Source organism: Salvelinus fontinalis, chromosome 38 (genome assembly GCF_029448725.1).
Source record: "Salvelinus fontinalis isolate EN_2023a chromosome 38, ASM2944872v1, whole genome shotgun sequence".
Classification (NCBI taxonomy): domain Eukaryota; kingdom Metazoa; phylum Chordata; class Actinopteri; order Salmoniformes; family Salmonidae; genus Salvelinus; species Salvelinus fontinalis.
In genome coordinates, this window is record NC_074702.1 from 31,282,654 (window position 1) to 31,298,268 (window position 15,615).

Consider the following 15,615-nt stretch of genomic DNA (forward strand, 5'->3'; position numbering starts at 1 on the left):
TTCATTTGGATTGTTGAAGAAGAAATAATTGAGATCAGGCCGTCCAGTAGGCTTACTCCGGCGTTCAGCTCTTTTGTCTCAGCACATGTTCAGCTGTTTTGTTATCTGGCTCTGAGGCATGTGCAAAAACTCTTTCCACCCCTTTCCACGTGTTAGTGCCTCCAGGAGTGGCTATACAGAATGCTTTTGTCAATGTGTTATGTCTGGACAGCAGGGTGAAACTGAAGGATAATCGGGTCAAAGCCAACTGCCTCGGGGCAGTGTAAGCACGGTCCAATTATGGATTAGTTTGTCTTTCTTTCAAATTTGGAACAGCGGTGTTAAGGGTTGGAAAGTTTCCATTCGGTGGATTACCCACACCTCACAAAAAGGTGTTGTCATTGGCTGACCTCTACTCTATGTCAGTGCTTCTCTGCTGACTTACAATGGACCTCAGGGATACAAAGAGTGCCATGGTAAAGTTGAGCAGCCTCTCCCATACTGCTGTGCATACAGCTTTTTGACAATTAAAACACAGACCTCGCTGTGCTACATACAGTACCAGTCAAACGTATGGAATCATGTAGTAACAAAAGAAAAGTGTGAAACAAATTAAAATATATTTTATATTTGAGATTCTTCAAAGTAGCCACCCTTTGCCTCGATGACAGCGTTCTACACCCTTGGCATTCTCTCAACCAGCTTTGCGAGGTAGTCACCTGGAATGCATTTCAATTAACAGGTGTGCGTTGTTAAAAGTTACATTCCATAAATGTTCCTTAATGCATTTGAGACAATCAGTTTTGTTGTAACAAGGTAGGGGTGGTATACAGAAGATAGCCCTATTTGGTAAAATACCAAGTCCATATTGTGGCAAGAACAGCTCCTCAAATAAGCAAAGAGAAACGACAGTCCAGCATTACTTTAAGACATGAAGGTCAGTCAATGCGGAACATTTCAAGAACTTTGAAAGTTTCCTCAAGTGCAGTCGCAAAAACCATGTGTTATTTCATAGTTTTGATGTCTTCACTATTATTCTACAATGTAGAAAATAGTAAAAAATAAAGGAAATCCCTTGAATGAGGAGGTGTCCTAACTTTTGACTGGTACTGTATAGTATTTATAGGCTAGACCCCTGGGATTGGATCGTGCAGTAGAGGCTGTGCTTACAAGCAACACTGGCTTTAAGTCTGTTTCACGCTATAGACGGAAGTACACTTAGGGAAGAAGCGTTACTTGAGATACACAAGCAAAACTAGAGCTTCCATGTGACTTTTATTTTTTTATTGAGTACCTACAGTTCATGCTGCATCTCCCCAGTCACTGCAAACACCAATCCCAGATTATAAACTGGGTGGTTCGAGCCCTGAATGCTGATTGGCTGACAGCCGTGCTATATCAGATTGTATACCACAGGTATGAAAAAACATATTTTTACTTCTCTAATTAAGTTGGTAACCAGTTGATAATACCAATAGTTGTGTCGTGCTTAAGAACAGCCCTTAGCTGTGGTATATACCACAACCCCTTGGGCCTTATTGCTTAATTACACACTGCCTTTGGTCCTGTAACCTTTGCTGTAGACCTACCACAGCTTTCAGACACGTTGGAATCATCCACACTGGTTGCTCTGCCGAGTTCCTTCCTTTATTTGTGTGTAATGGGAAGGGCGCGGAGTCTAGCATCAAACTCCAACCCAACGCTTATCGCTGAGTTGTGGTACTACTGGTCCGGGCCTCACATCAATGATGGCCGTCTTCCATTCCGAGTCCAGGACGCTCTTGAAAAAAAAAGAGCCCAGGACGCTCTTGAAAAAGAGATTTAAAATCTGAATGAGCCCTTCCTGGTTGAAAAAATAAATAAAATAAAGCTGGTTTGTTTCCTCAGGCGCTGTTTTCCTGCACTTTCTTCCACTGTAAAACCATGGCTGGATGCCCTGTGTCTCTCTCCCTCACAGGGTACACCAATGGCCTTCAAAGGGATGTATTTATGGAAGATGCCTGTTAAGCTTCACACACACTGAGGAAAGTAAAATTGGATAGTACACAGGCAGTGGTAGAGTAGCTCCATGCTCCATGTTCTCCTCTTTGCCAGTTGATGGGTTGAATGGCCACAGTCTAGCATGAAACCCTCATTGGCCAGTTTGGGTATTAATTCATCCATACTGATCCATCCTTTACCTGCAGAGGTAGATTTGAATCTAAATTGCAAGGAATTCCCCTAAATTTGACCTTCAACGGGATGATCAGAGAATGTGTGATTCATTTTTCCTTCCAGGAAGTTGCTTAGTAAGTAATATATGTTAGTACCACCAGCACATAGGAAGTCTATAATGAACTCCTCTAATCAGTCCCTAAAAGCTTCCAGTGTTGATGAACCCACTAACTGCGGCTGTCTTTGAACCCTCTGAAACCATTGTTCATAGGGGAACCACGGAAGCAAATAAACAAATACTTTTAAGATGAAAATGGATTTTCCAAGATGTCTTTTTTTTTTTTATGACCACACCATGTATTACTTGTAAACCCAGTAAAATAAATCTATAGACTGCTGTCAACTTCAGAGCGGTGTTGAAATGGCCTATGTAAAACTGATAAAGGTACAGATTAAACGGTGCTGAGAGACTAGGAGGAAAGGAAAGTAGGAGGAAAGTACCCCAGCAGTGAGATCTCACTGATGCTGTCTTATGTGCTGCTCCACACAGTGCATTCGGAAAGTATTAAGGCCCCTTGACTTTTTCAACATTTTGTTAAGTTACAACCTTATTGTAAAATGGATTCAATTGTTTCCCCCCCCTACATCAATCTACACACAATACCCCATAATGACAAAGCAAAAACAGGTTTTTAGAAATGTTTGGAAATTTATACAAAGTACTAAACTGAAATATCTTATTTTTATCTTATTATTTACTTAAGTATTCAGACCCAATAGTATTCAGTCCTTGGTTGCAACACTCACTACCAAGTTCCAAACTGCCTCTGGAAGCAACGTCAGCACAATAACTGTTCGTCGGGAGCTTCATGCAATAGGTTTCCATGGCCCAGCAGTACCACACAGCACACAAGCCTAAGATCATCATGTGCAATGCCTATTGTCGCCTAGAGTGGTGTAAAGCTCGCCCTCATTGGATTCTGGAGTAGTGGAAACGTGTCCTCTGGAGTGATGAATCTCTCTTCACCATCTAGCAGTCCGACGGACAAATCTGGGTTTGGCGGATACCAGGCAAACGCTACCTGCCCCAATGCATAGTGCCAACTGTAAAGTTTGGTGGAGGTGGAATAATGGTCTGGAGCTGATTTTCATGGTTTGGTCGTTCCAGTGAAGGGGAATCTTAACGCTACAGCATTCAATGACATTCGCAACAATTTTGTGCTTCCAACTTTGTGGCAACAGTTTGGGGAAGGCCCTTTCCTGGTTCAGCATGACGATATCCCAGTGCACAGAAAGAGGTCCATACAGAAATGGTTAGTTGAGATCGGTGTGGAAGAATTTGACTGGCCTGCACAGAGCCCTGACCTCAACCCCATCAAACACCTTTGGGATTAATTGGAACGCCGACTGTGAGCCAGGCCTAATCTCCCAACATCAGTGCCAGACCTCACTAATGCTCTTGTAGCTGAATAGAAGCAAGTCCCTGCAGAAAAGTTCCAACATTTAGTGGAAAGCCTTCCCAGAAGAGTGGAGGCTAATATAGCAGGGAATGGGGGACCAACTCCATAATAATGCCCATGATTTTGGAATGAGATGTTTGACGAGCAGGTGTCCACATACTTTTGGTAATGTACCATTAGCCCTATAATTAGGATGCCAAATTCATGATATTAATAATACACTTTTATGTTTGGATATTGTCTTGAAGGATGGTTGATTGATTTCAAATGTAGTCTATGTTATTACTATGTTGGATTCATGCCTTCATCTCAACCAAAAATCGAGGTGTGAAGAATAGAACTAAATCAAATCAAACTTTATTTGAAGTGCATTTAAACTTTGATTTGATTTAGTTCTATTCTTTACATTTTTGGTTGAGATGGAGACATGAATCCAACATATCAATTATTAATTTGTAGACAAACTGTATATTGAATTGGGAACACAAATATCACATTTTGAAGGACTATCTTCTGCTTGGATAGTACACACTCATTGGCCAGTTTATTAGGTATACCCATCTAGTAGCGGTCCTCCAGAACAGCCTGACTTCTTTGGGGCTTAAACTTTGTTAATTGGTATCAAGGGACCTAACGTGTGCCAGGAAAACATTCCTCACACCATTACACCACTGCCACCAGCCTGTACGGTTTACACCAGGCAGGATGGGGCTATGGACTCATGGTGATTATGCCAAATCCTGACTTTTTGCATGACACAACAGGAACTGGAATTCGTCGGACCAGGCAACTTTTTTCCACTCCTCAATTGTCCAGTGTTGGTGATCGTGTGCTCACTGGAGCTGCTTCTCCATGTTTTTAGCTAATAGGAGTGGAAACCGGTGTGGTCATCTGTGATGAGGACTGACAAGTTGTGTGTTCCGAGATGACTTCCTGCACACACCTGTTGTACTTCGCCGTTATTTTCCTGTTTGTGGTCCGCCTGTTTGCTTACACGATTCTTGCCATGCCCCTTCGACCTCTCATCAACGTGAAAAGCCCAGGAGGCCGGCCGTTTCTGAGATACTGGAACCGGTGCGCCTGGCACCGACGATCATACCACGCTCAAAGGCGCTTAGGTCACTCGTTTGGCTCAATCAAACAGTAACTGGATGCCGGTCTGCATGCTTTATATAGCAAGCGACGGCCACGTGACTCACTGTGTGTAGGAGCAAACCATTATCGTGAACGGGGTGGTGTATTAAATAAATATTATGAATAGCGTAAGACAATATCCAAAGGTAAATCCAAAGGTAAAAGTGTATTGTTATTATTAGTATCATGTATTTTCCATCCTATTTCTAGGGCTAATGGTTAGCGATTTCTAAACTTCCAAAGCTGGATGAATGACAGTTTACCTAGCTAACGTTGAAATGATGGTGTCCTTTGTTGGGCAAATCAGATGTCAATGTATGCTACTTAAACCTAACTTTACTCAGAATTTACTTTCACATACAACTTGTGTGAGAAAAGTTAGCTGAGTTACTTTGAACTATTCAATGTTATTTTGGTAGTCTAGTCAAATGAGTATGGAAGCTGATCAATGTCTAAATGTGTTGACAGGGTAGCTCTGCTGAATTGAGTTCAGCTTGTTTCCAAATCTAAGCAGGGTACATAGAGATAAGCATCTGGACGGTAGACTTGTTCTCACTGAAGTGCATTGCCCCTCGTATACCCGATTACCAGTCGGAGTTACTGTTCAGTCAGGAATCGTTGGATTTTGCTTTCACATTTTATTTCAATATACCTCTGTATTTAGGTTTATGAGGCATGACACTGAAACGATGTTGAATTAAACATACCATTTCACTATCAACTGTCTCCGACTAAAAACGTTTAAAAAAAAGTTCTGTTCTTTCAACCAATCGCTCTGTCAACATTTTAAAACGTGAATTTTTCCATGTATAGACACACCCTCTATTTTAATGAGATTAACTATATGTACGCTACTGAGCTTGTTTGATGCTTTAAGCATTGTAATTAAAAATGAAGACGCAAAAATGACTAACGAGGGAGCCAGAGCTCAATATAGCCTAACTAGAAGAGTTATATAGCCTAACCTGTTCCTGACCCCCCCCTCCCCCCGCTGCTGCTGGCCTTCCGTTAAGTTCCTGAAGTTGCTAGTAAAAGGCTACACCAGCGGTCTGCAACTTTTTTCCAATTTGCGGTGCATATTTATCATACTGTTTCTACTGATCTGCGAACCAGTTATGATTTTTTTTTTATGCACATTTTCGTGGAACAGTTTCAATTCATTTATAATAGTCTTCATATCTGAAAATGAATGTCATGTCGTTAATCAAAATTCTAAATGAAAAATATACTTTTAGATTTGTAACTTTCTATTGCCATTGCCAATATGTAAAAATAGCAGCCTGCAGGTAGCCAATATCCAGTGGTGTAAAGTACTTAAAAGTATTTTTAGTTTAGTCGTTTTTTAGGGTTTTTAGGGTTTAGGGTTTATCTGTATTTTTACTTTACTATTTATATTTTTTACTACTTTTACTTTTACTCCACTACATTCCTAAAGAAAATGTACTTGTACTCCTTACATTTACCCTGACACCCAAAGTACTCATTACATTTTTAATGCATAGCAGGACAGGAAAATTGTCTAATTCACGCACTTATCAAGAGAACATCCCTGGTCATCCCTACTGCATCTGATCTGGCAGACTCACTAAACACAAATGCTTTGTTTGTGAATTATGTGTTGTATTAGTGTTGTACTGTGACCCTGGCTAGCCGTAAAAATATATATATATATTTAATTGTCTTGTTTGCTTAATATAAGATATTTTAAATCATTTTTACTTTTACTTTTGATACTTAAGTACATTTAAAACCAAATACTTTTACTTTTACTCAAGTAGTATTTTACTGGGTGACTTTTACTTGAGTCATTTTATTTTAAGGTATCGTAATTAACTTTTACTCAAGTATGAAAATTGGATACTTTTTCCACCACTGCCAATATCCTGATAAAAATAAATATCCTATAAATCATATTGGCTACACATGGCCTGTCTGCAAGGAACTTGACACATTGTATCAACTATTAACTTGGTCCAGCCCGAAGCTTGTGCTAGCAAACTTACAACATGATATGAAATATTCTGGGCGCTCAGTTTCCCACGCCAGTGAGCTCCTGACACACAGCTGTAGGCTATTTGCGCAAGGGATAAGAAGTAATCAGGTAGGCCTATTTGATGAAGTTTCCATCGATCAGAGCATGACATTTTATGTTATCGAATGGGAGAGTAGAAACAGACTTTGTTTACTTGCTGTTAAAAAAATTACTTTGAGAAGCCTCACAGTGGTGATGGTGAGTTAAGACAATCAGAAATAGTATAAGATCTCCAGATCTGGGCACATTTATAGGCCTACATTTGCTCGCAGACAAGGTAGCTTAGGCCTACTTCTATACGTAGTCAGGTGCATTTCCTTTCTCAAGATTGACAGGAGCGCACCAAACAAAAGACAATGAATATATTGATTAATATATTAAGTCATAAATGGAATAAAATGAACCAAAACCTATTCATCACAAGTGTAGCCTAGGTTGTGCGCGCTGCAAACAGTGTCCAGTCCTACGATGAGAACAGTAAGACTGTCATAATAATATTGAATGCATTAACAGAAATGACCGTAACCAAACAAACGTTGTAGATTAGAAGTTATGGGAATTTACTGTAAATGTAGGTTTACTACTGGTGTGCAATCCCCACGGCCTCTGTAATGGATTAGTCCACGTAGACAGGCGTGAATCAGACAGGTGTCTTGTGTGCCATTCGAAATATATATATATATATATATATATATATATATATATATATATATATATATATATATATATATATACAGTGCATTCGGAAAATAGTCAAACCCCTAGACTTTTTCCACATTTTGTTGTGTAACAGCCGTATTAAATATGTTTTTTTCATCAATCTACACACAATACCCCATAATGACAATCAGTTGGATTTTTTTGGTGCAAATTTATAAAAAAAATAAAACTGAAATAAGACATTTTCATAAGTATTCACACCCTTTACTCAGTGCTTTGTTGAAGCACCTTTGGCAGCGATTACAGCCAGCCTTCTTGGGTAAAACGCTACAAGCTTGGCACACCTGTATTTGGGGAGTTTCTGCCATTCTTCTCTACAGATCCTTTCAAGCTCTGTCAAGTTGGATGGGGAGCGTCACTGCACAGCTATTTTCAGGTCTCTCCAGAAATGTTTGATCGGGTTCAAGTCTGGGCCACACAAGGACATTGTTATTGACTGTTTGTTTACCCCATGTGTAACTCTGTGTTGTTTTTGTCGCACTGCTTTGCTTTATCTTGGCCAGTTCGCAGTTGTAGATGAGAACTTGTTCTGAACTGGCCTACCTGGTTAAATAAAGGTATAAAAAATAAAAAACTTGTCTCAAGGACAGAGACATGTCCCGAAGCCACTCCTGCGTTGTCTTGGCTGTGTGCATAGGGTCGTTGGTCTGAGCGCTCTGGAGCAGGTTTTCATCAAGGTACTCTGTACTTTGCTTTGTTCATCTTTGCCTCGATGTTCTTGTGGACCTTCAATGCTGCAGTAATAATTTGGTAGCCTTCCCCAAATCTGTGCCACAACACAATCCTGTCTCTGAGCTATACGGACAAATCCTTCGACCTCATGGCTTGGTTTTTGCTCTGACATGCGCTGTCAACTGTGGGACCTTGTATAGACAGGTATGTGCCTTTCCAAGTCATGTCCAATCAATTGAATTTACCACAGGTGGACTCCAATCAAGTTGTAGAAACATCTCAAGGATGATCAATGGAAACCGGATGCACCTGAGCTCAATGTTGAGTCTCATGTTAAAGGGTCAGAATGCTTATGTCGATAGGGTATTTGTTTTTTTATATTTAATAAATGTACAAGCATTTCTAAAAACCTGTTTTCACTTTGTCTATGGGGTATTGTGTTTAGATTGCTGAGGATTTTTTATTTATTTAATCCATTTAGAATAAGGCTGAAACGTAACAAAATGTGGAAAAAGTCAAGGGGTCTGAATACTTCCCGAAGGCACTATATTTGTGACTGCTCGACTAAAAAAAATCTTGGTTGACCAACAGCCTATCAACCAAACAATTGACCAGTCGACTAACTAGGGTCAGTCCCGAAGATGTCCAAAGTACATATGAAATTCAACATAATTTCAACCACCCAATTTAATATAGGATGAAAAATATTTTGAATGTTTCTACATGGAACTTTCAATGCAATTTCAACATACATAGTTCTGATGATTATGTTGAAATTAGATTAATGTAACCTGACTAACAGGTTGTTAAGTCAATGTATTTAAGTGAAAGTTTTACCCTAATTTCAATGTTTACAATGCTGGTTCAAATTAGATCAAAACAGAACTGGTTGATTACTTATTTCAAATCCAGTGTATTTTCCACGTTGAGTCACAATACGGATTCAGCTAGTGTGTGCCCAGAGGGCAGTGTGTGATTTGTCATTGTTGGCAGTCCCATTTGGTAATATTGGATTTACCCAATAGTGACTGAATTCCCCAATCTGTGGCTGTTGCTGACAAACTTTTTTTGTGTGACAGGAGACAAAATGCGCAACTGCAAATCTATACCTGCTATTTTTTACATTTTTCTAGATTGCCTCCTCGAGAGACGCAGTCCATAGTTTATTCTGCCATTTTGTCATATTTATATGCAGACATTTAAGTCAGATTGATGATGTGTTTTCTCTAAAGATTAACAGCGATTTGATTGAAATCGGAGTTCTGTGGCACATCACCATTTAGCTGTGGTGAGAAGCAACCAGACTGCTTTCCTCCTGCTTCCAGTAAGGAAGTGTATTTAGAGGAGATTACAGTTAGGAGTCTTACAGAAAAAAAGCCTTTAGTACTGTCTTTCTGTCTGCCTGTGGATCATAGATTGTCTCATGAGACGTTCTCCCTTAATGCTGTGCACTCTAGAGACACGGATGGTCCTCTATCATGACAGTAAATTGGGAGAGATGGACTAGGCTAAATGTTTCCATTCTTTCAGAAAGTCTGACAGGATTTATCACACTTCTGATGTAACGCTGCAAAAATGCAGGCCTGACCAGACTCATCTTATTTGTTTTAAGCTTTATCTTCGTGATTAAGTGTGCTGTCAGTCTGTCACTGAAGTCCACTGCAGGCCCCCTCCAGCTGCCACACAAGTGTCGGCCTGTTACACTCCTAGCCCCCATGACCAGGAATAGCTCTCCACTGAGCAACACGGCAAGGAAACCTGGTCAAAGAATATAATTAGTCATCGCAGCTCAGATGTTTTTATTTTCCTTAGCCACTGCCAGACGTTGGTGAGCGTCCTTTCTGAGAGTTCTGCATCAAGAGAACCATCCACCTTACAAGTGTTGAAGAGCTATTAAAGTTCTTTAGGACTGTGAAAACTGTAATTTTATGCTTATAAGATTTTGACCTTAGAGGCTAAATTGATTTATGTTCTTGCCTCAACTAGGTGCAATAGGGGAATAGAGATATTTGACGATAGAATATGTGAACTTATGGTCTTATTCATACAATGCATCATGTCCAGTCTCCCAGCTCTGCCCTAGACTGTTGGAGAGGACAGAAGGAATTCTCCACGGAAACCGTTTGGCCCACTTGGCCATGGAGTGGCAGGCGGTGTGGGGTTGGATGGGGAGAGGATGCTGGCTGGCACTAACTGCTGGCATCCTTTTTAAAGCTAATCACCACTAATTAGCGAGGCAGAGCTGGGCTGCCTGTTGTGGGCTGAGTAATGACACCCCCAACCCCTCTTTGATACACTACAGCGGGCCATGAGCCATACACATGAGCCCATCACTTTCCCTGCACGCTGTAAAAAAAAAAACAACTGCTCGTAACACTGATGTATGACCTTTGTTGTACCACTGTGGTAATAATGTATACTGCATATGTATTCCCGTCTCGTGGTACAGTAAACCCTAATGACCAGGAGGACCATTTTGTCCGTCTGCTAATTCCTTTTTAACATGTCAAAGAAACCTGAGACATGCCGCTGCTGGCAATGCTAAAGCTATATCTGTAAATTAGACCCGGCGGCCCTGGCGTGATACTGGGGACGTGGAGCCGACACGTATCTACAGGCTCTCTGTTGTTTTTACAGCCCATGAAATAAGGAGACACACAAAGGCTTTCTCATGGAGCCTGACTTTCTTCTGAACCCTGCCAGATGTTTTTGGAGGAGATGAAAAACATATTACTGCAGAAACATGCAAATACAACACAATGTCCACAGAGTAGGGCTAGCCTTAGTTTAGCTAGGGGCCTGCAGAATCTGTTCTAAAAGCTACATGACTTCCCTACTCGTCTTTGTCTCAGTTATCACGTTTGTGACTGATTTTTTTTATTTTGTGTAGGTTTGATTGGGTGGGCTGTGAGCACACATCACATACACATTGTACGAGGGTGTGTGAATGTGTGTCTGTCTCTGTGTGTCTGAATGCGAGTTACTAAGACCCTGTGGTTAATTTGTCTCAGCGATGGCTCTCCTCTCCTGTGGAGGCTATTGGCCCGTCCGTTGCTTTTAGATGCTGTGGGAGGAGGTCAAAAGCCAATAGAGACATGAGCGATGGCTTGTTTTCCAGCCCTGCCAAAAGACAAGCTGTGCGTTGGCCAGCTCTGAGCTGTGATTTTAAATAAGCCATTTGTCTCCCAACTTTTAAGGGTGGTGGTAGTGAATTCACTGAAGCTGTTAGCAATGTTCCAGTGAATGATTTCCAGTGTTACTGTGGCTACAGCCATGACAGTGAAACTGATTCCACTCCACTGTCTCTCTGTCAAGCAATAGATCAAGGGCCTGGAGTTTTTCCTGCTATTTGGTTTTTAATCAGGATCCCGATTTAGCTGTTGCAAAAGCAGCAGCCACTCATCCTGGGGTCCACACTAAACGTGAAACATGACATAATACAGAACATTAATAGACAAGGACACAATTACGTATGTTTTTTTTTTGAAAGGCACACGTAACCTACATATCGGTGCATACACAAACTGTCTAGGTCAAATAGGGGAGAGGCGTTGTGCCGTGAGGTGTTGCTTTATCTGTTTTTTGAAACCAGGTTTGCTGGGCTCTGTTCTGGGCCAGCTGCGGCTTAACTACAGTTGAAGTTAGGTTGGAGTTAGGTTGGAGTTATTAAAACTCATTTTTCAACCACTCCACAAATTTCTTGTTAACCAACTATAGTTTTGGCAAGTCGGTTAGGACATCTACTTTGTGCATGACACACGTCATTTTTGTTTACAGACAGATTATTTCACTTATAATTCACTGTATCACAATTCCAGTTGGTCAAAAGTTTACATACAGTAAGTTGACTGTGCCTTTAAACAACTTGGAAAATTCCAGAAAAGTATGTGATCGCTTTAGAAGGTTCAGATAGACTAATTGACATTGTTTCAGTCATTTGGAGGTGCACCTGTGGATGTATTTCTAGGCCTACCTTCAAACTCAGTGCCTCTTTGCTTGACACCATGGAAAAAGCAAAAGAAATCAGCCAGGACCTCAGAAAAACAATTGTAGACCTCCACAAGTCTGGTTCAGCGTTAGGAGCAATTTCCAAACGCCTGAAGGTACCATGTTCATCTGTACAAACAATAGTACGCAAGTATAAACACCATGGGACCACGCAGTCGTCATACCGCTCAGGAAGGAGACGCGTTCTGTCTCCTAGAGATGAATGTACTTTGGAGCGAAAAGTGCAAATCAACCCAGAACAACAGCAAAGGACCTTGTGAAGATGCTGGAGGAAACGGGTACAAAAGTATCTATATCCACAGTAAAACGAGTCCTGTATCGACATAACCTGAAAGGCCGTTCAGCAAAAAAGAAGCCACTGCTCCAAAACCGCCATAAAAAAGCCAGACTACGGTTTGCAACTGCACATGGAGACAAAAAGCGTACTTTTTGGAGAAATGTCCTATGGTCTGATGAAACAAAAATAAAACTGTTTGGCCATAATGACCATCGTTATGTTTGGAGGAAATATGGGGAGGCTTGCAAGCCGAAGAACACCATCCCAACCATGAAGCACGGGGGTGGCAGCATAATGTTTTGGGGGTGCTTTGCTGCAGGAGGGACTGGTGCACTTTAAAAAATAGATGATGAGGAAGAAAAATGATGTGGATATATTGAAGCAACATCTCAAGACATCAGTCAGGAAGTTAAAGCTTGGTCGCAAATGCGTCTTCCTAATGGACAATGACCCCAAGCATACTTCCAAAGTTGTGGCAAAAGGGCTTAAGGACAACAAAGTCAAGGTATTGGAGTGGCCATCACAAAGCCCTGACCTCAATCAATCCTACATAAAATTTGTGGGCAGAACTGAAAAAGTGTGTGCAAGCAAGGAGGCCTATAAACCTGACTCCGTTACACCAGCTCTGTCAGGAGGAATGGGCCAAAATTCACCCAAGTTATTGTGGGAAGCTTGTGGAAGGCTACCCAAAACATTTGACCCAAGTTAAAACAATTTAAAGGCAATGCTACCAAATACTAATACTAATTCCCCACTGGGAATGTGATGAAAGAAATAAAAGCTGAAATATATAATTATCTCTACTATTGTTCTGACATTTCACATTCTTAAAATAAAGTGGTGATCCTAACTGACCTCTAAGACAGGGAATTTGTACTAGGATTAAATGTCAGGAATTGTGAAAAACTGAGTTTAAATGTATTTGGTTACAGTGTATGTAAACTTCCGACTTCAACTGTAGGTCTTTCCTTGCAGCACTGGACCACACGACTGGACAATAATCAAGATTAGACAAAACTAGAGCCTGCAGAACTTGCTTTTTGGAGTGTGGTGTCAAAAAAACAGAGCATCTCTTTATTACGGACAGACCTCTCCCCATCTTTACGTTTTGACCATGACAGTTTACAATCTAAGGTAACGCCAAGATATTTGGGTCTCCTCAACTTGTTCAACAGCCACACAATTCATTACCAGATTCAGCTGAGGTCTAGAACATAGGGAATGTGGTCATGAAAAACTCTGGCCTTATGTGAGTACCGCAAAGTCAGATAAACAGTTGCATTTACCGGGTCATGTTTTAGAAGGATAGAAACCTAGTAAAACGGGGACGTACTATTTCAACTTGTCTGACGCGAAATTCTTTCGTATTTCCTCTTGCTGCTTTTTTCCAACGTATGCCCTACTGAACACGAATTGTTGCGAATACCCAAACACCTGCAGAGCCTGTCGTCCATGTCAAGAGGGATGTGACGGGACTCTGCTGAGAGCGAGTGAAACTGACCCACGTACCTGCTGTGTGTCCACAGGAGGAGTGCTTCCTCAACCTAGAGGCGCCCATCGCTAGAGTCTGCGGCTACGACACTCCCTTCCCCCACATCTTCGAACCCTTCTACATCCCAGACAAGTGGAAATGCTTTGACGCCGTCAAGAAGTTGATCAGCTACTGATCTCCAACTACTGATCCCCAGGTGAGTACCACGTCGGAAGTTGATGTCTGTCCTCCGGGGTTTGTATTGTAGTTTGTAACTGTGCAGCTTTTTGAATCCCCCCCCCCCCCCAAAAGAAAAATCTGATCAAAAATCAAGACCATATGTTCACCTCCAACCACTTTTTAACACGGATTGATAAAGAACAATGAAGATTATATCAGAAGCCTTAACAGTTATGCGTTCAGGAGTCGCAATGTTCTGGAACGTTGCCAATAGACATGTGTTTTGTAGAGCTGACATGGTTCCATTTTTTTGACATGACTGAGGAACACGCCTGTTCTGCATGATATATTCCTATCTGGAAAATCAAACGTTACACCCCCCACTGAACACAATCCTGATTTCTCTGTGCTCCTTGCAATTGTCCTCAAACGTCTCACTATGGCCGACTGACACCCCGTCTAGATTGAATGATTATGGTTCCTGTCTCCGATTTAACTTGTGTAGCTCCATGCTGTTATTTTATAGTTTGTGTATTGCAAGCGATTATCTTTACTTGTGGCAGAATTGATGAGTAGTTCACTTTGAAATGGAGAGCGCTGTTGTCATTTGCCTCGATCGGCTGTGTTTAATCGTTTTTTTAATTGCCTGTGTCGTTTTTAGCACCATGTTGTAAAAACGAGCCTGGAAAGAAGTCAATAAAGGGATGGTAAATTGAATTCTACAGGAGTCAACCCCCGCCTTTCTCTCACGCTCTCTCCCTCTCCCTCTGCTATGTCAAGTAAGATATCCGTACTGACGTACTGAACCGTTCTCTTCTCATTATTCTTCCCAGAGCCACCTCTCGGAGGACCTAGACTCCAAGCTCTCTCTCGCCATTGTTCTCACCAATGGACATCATGCAGAAAAATACACTTTGTCGGCCATCCAATCAGGAAGCAGCATCCAGACGGAGCTCTTGGCCCTCCCTGTGGAAGCACAGACTGTTACTTCTGGTTTAGTGAACGTTTTCTGTAAATGGGGAATAGGTGTCCTCTTGGTCGACTCTCTTATTTCTATACGTTTTCTTGCTTCCATGGTAAAACAGATCCACACAGACAGTTTCACAAACACTGGTGTGAGTACTAGTAAGTGTTATTCTATAGGAACTCTGACTGTTAGAATAGTTAAATGTGTGTCTGCCTCAGTCTTCCCTGTTTCATTTTACTCTTTGAATGACTCTTTGCCTTTCTAATCTTAGTTTTGTTTGACATCAAGTTGACTGTATTAAAAATAATGGACCTGAGTTTTTTTTAAATGAAAATAAAGTAATTGACTTTCGGCCTCATTATATTTGACAGTTCTTTTAAAGGGGCAATCTGAAGTAACTACATCATTTTTTTTTACTTATAAATTAATGATATGTACCCATTTGATTCTTGAACAATGTATCTTATAAATGTCTCATGAGTTCAACTGTCATAACCCATCAAAACCCACAATATAAGTTTGTTTTACTCCAATGTTTGTAAACACAGTCAATGTAAACAA

The 15,615-nt window shown here is 41.0% G+C and overlaps 1 protein-coding gene across 2 annotated transcripts in view; it reads left to right on the plus strand.

Annotated features, from left to right (window-relative positions):
* LOC129837240 (2-oxoisovalerate dehydrogenase subunit beta, mitochondrial-like) overlaps positions 1-15,412 on the plus strand; it is a 92,985-nt gene extending 77,573 nt beyond the window's left edge. For both annotated transcript variants that reach the window (XM_055903247.1, XM_055903249.1), the window contains 2 exons: positions 13,963-14,124; positions 14,921-15,412. In XM_055903247.1, coding sequence (XP_055759222.1) covers positions 13,963-14,103 — 141 coding nt within the window. In that variant the 3' untranslated portion in view covers positions 14,104-14,124; positions 14,921-15,412. The remainder of the gene's footprint in view (positions 1-13,962; positions 14,125-14,920) is intronic.
* The last annotated feature ends 203 nt before the right edge of the window (positions 15,413-15,615 follow it).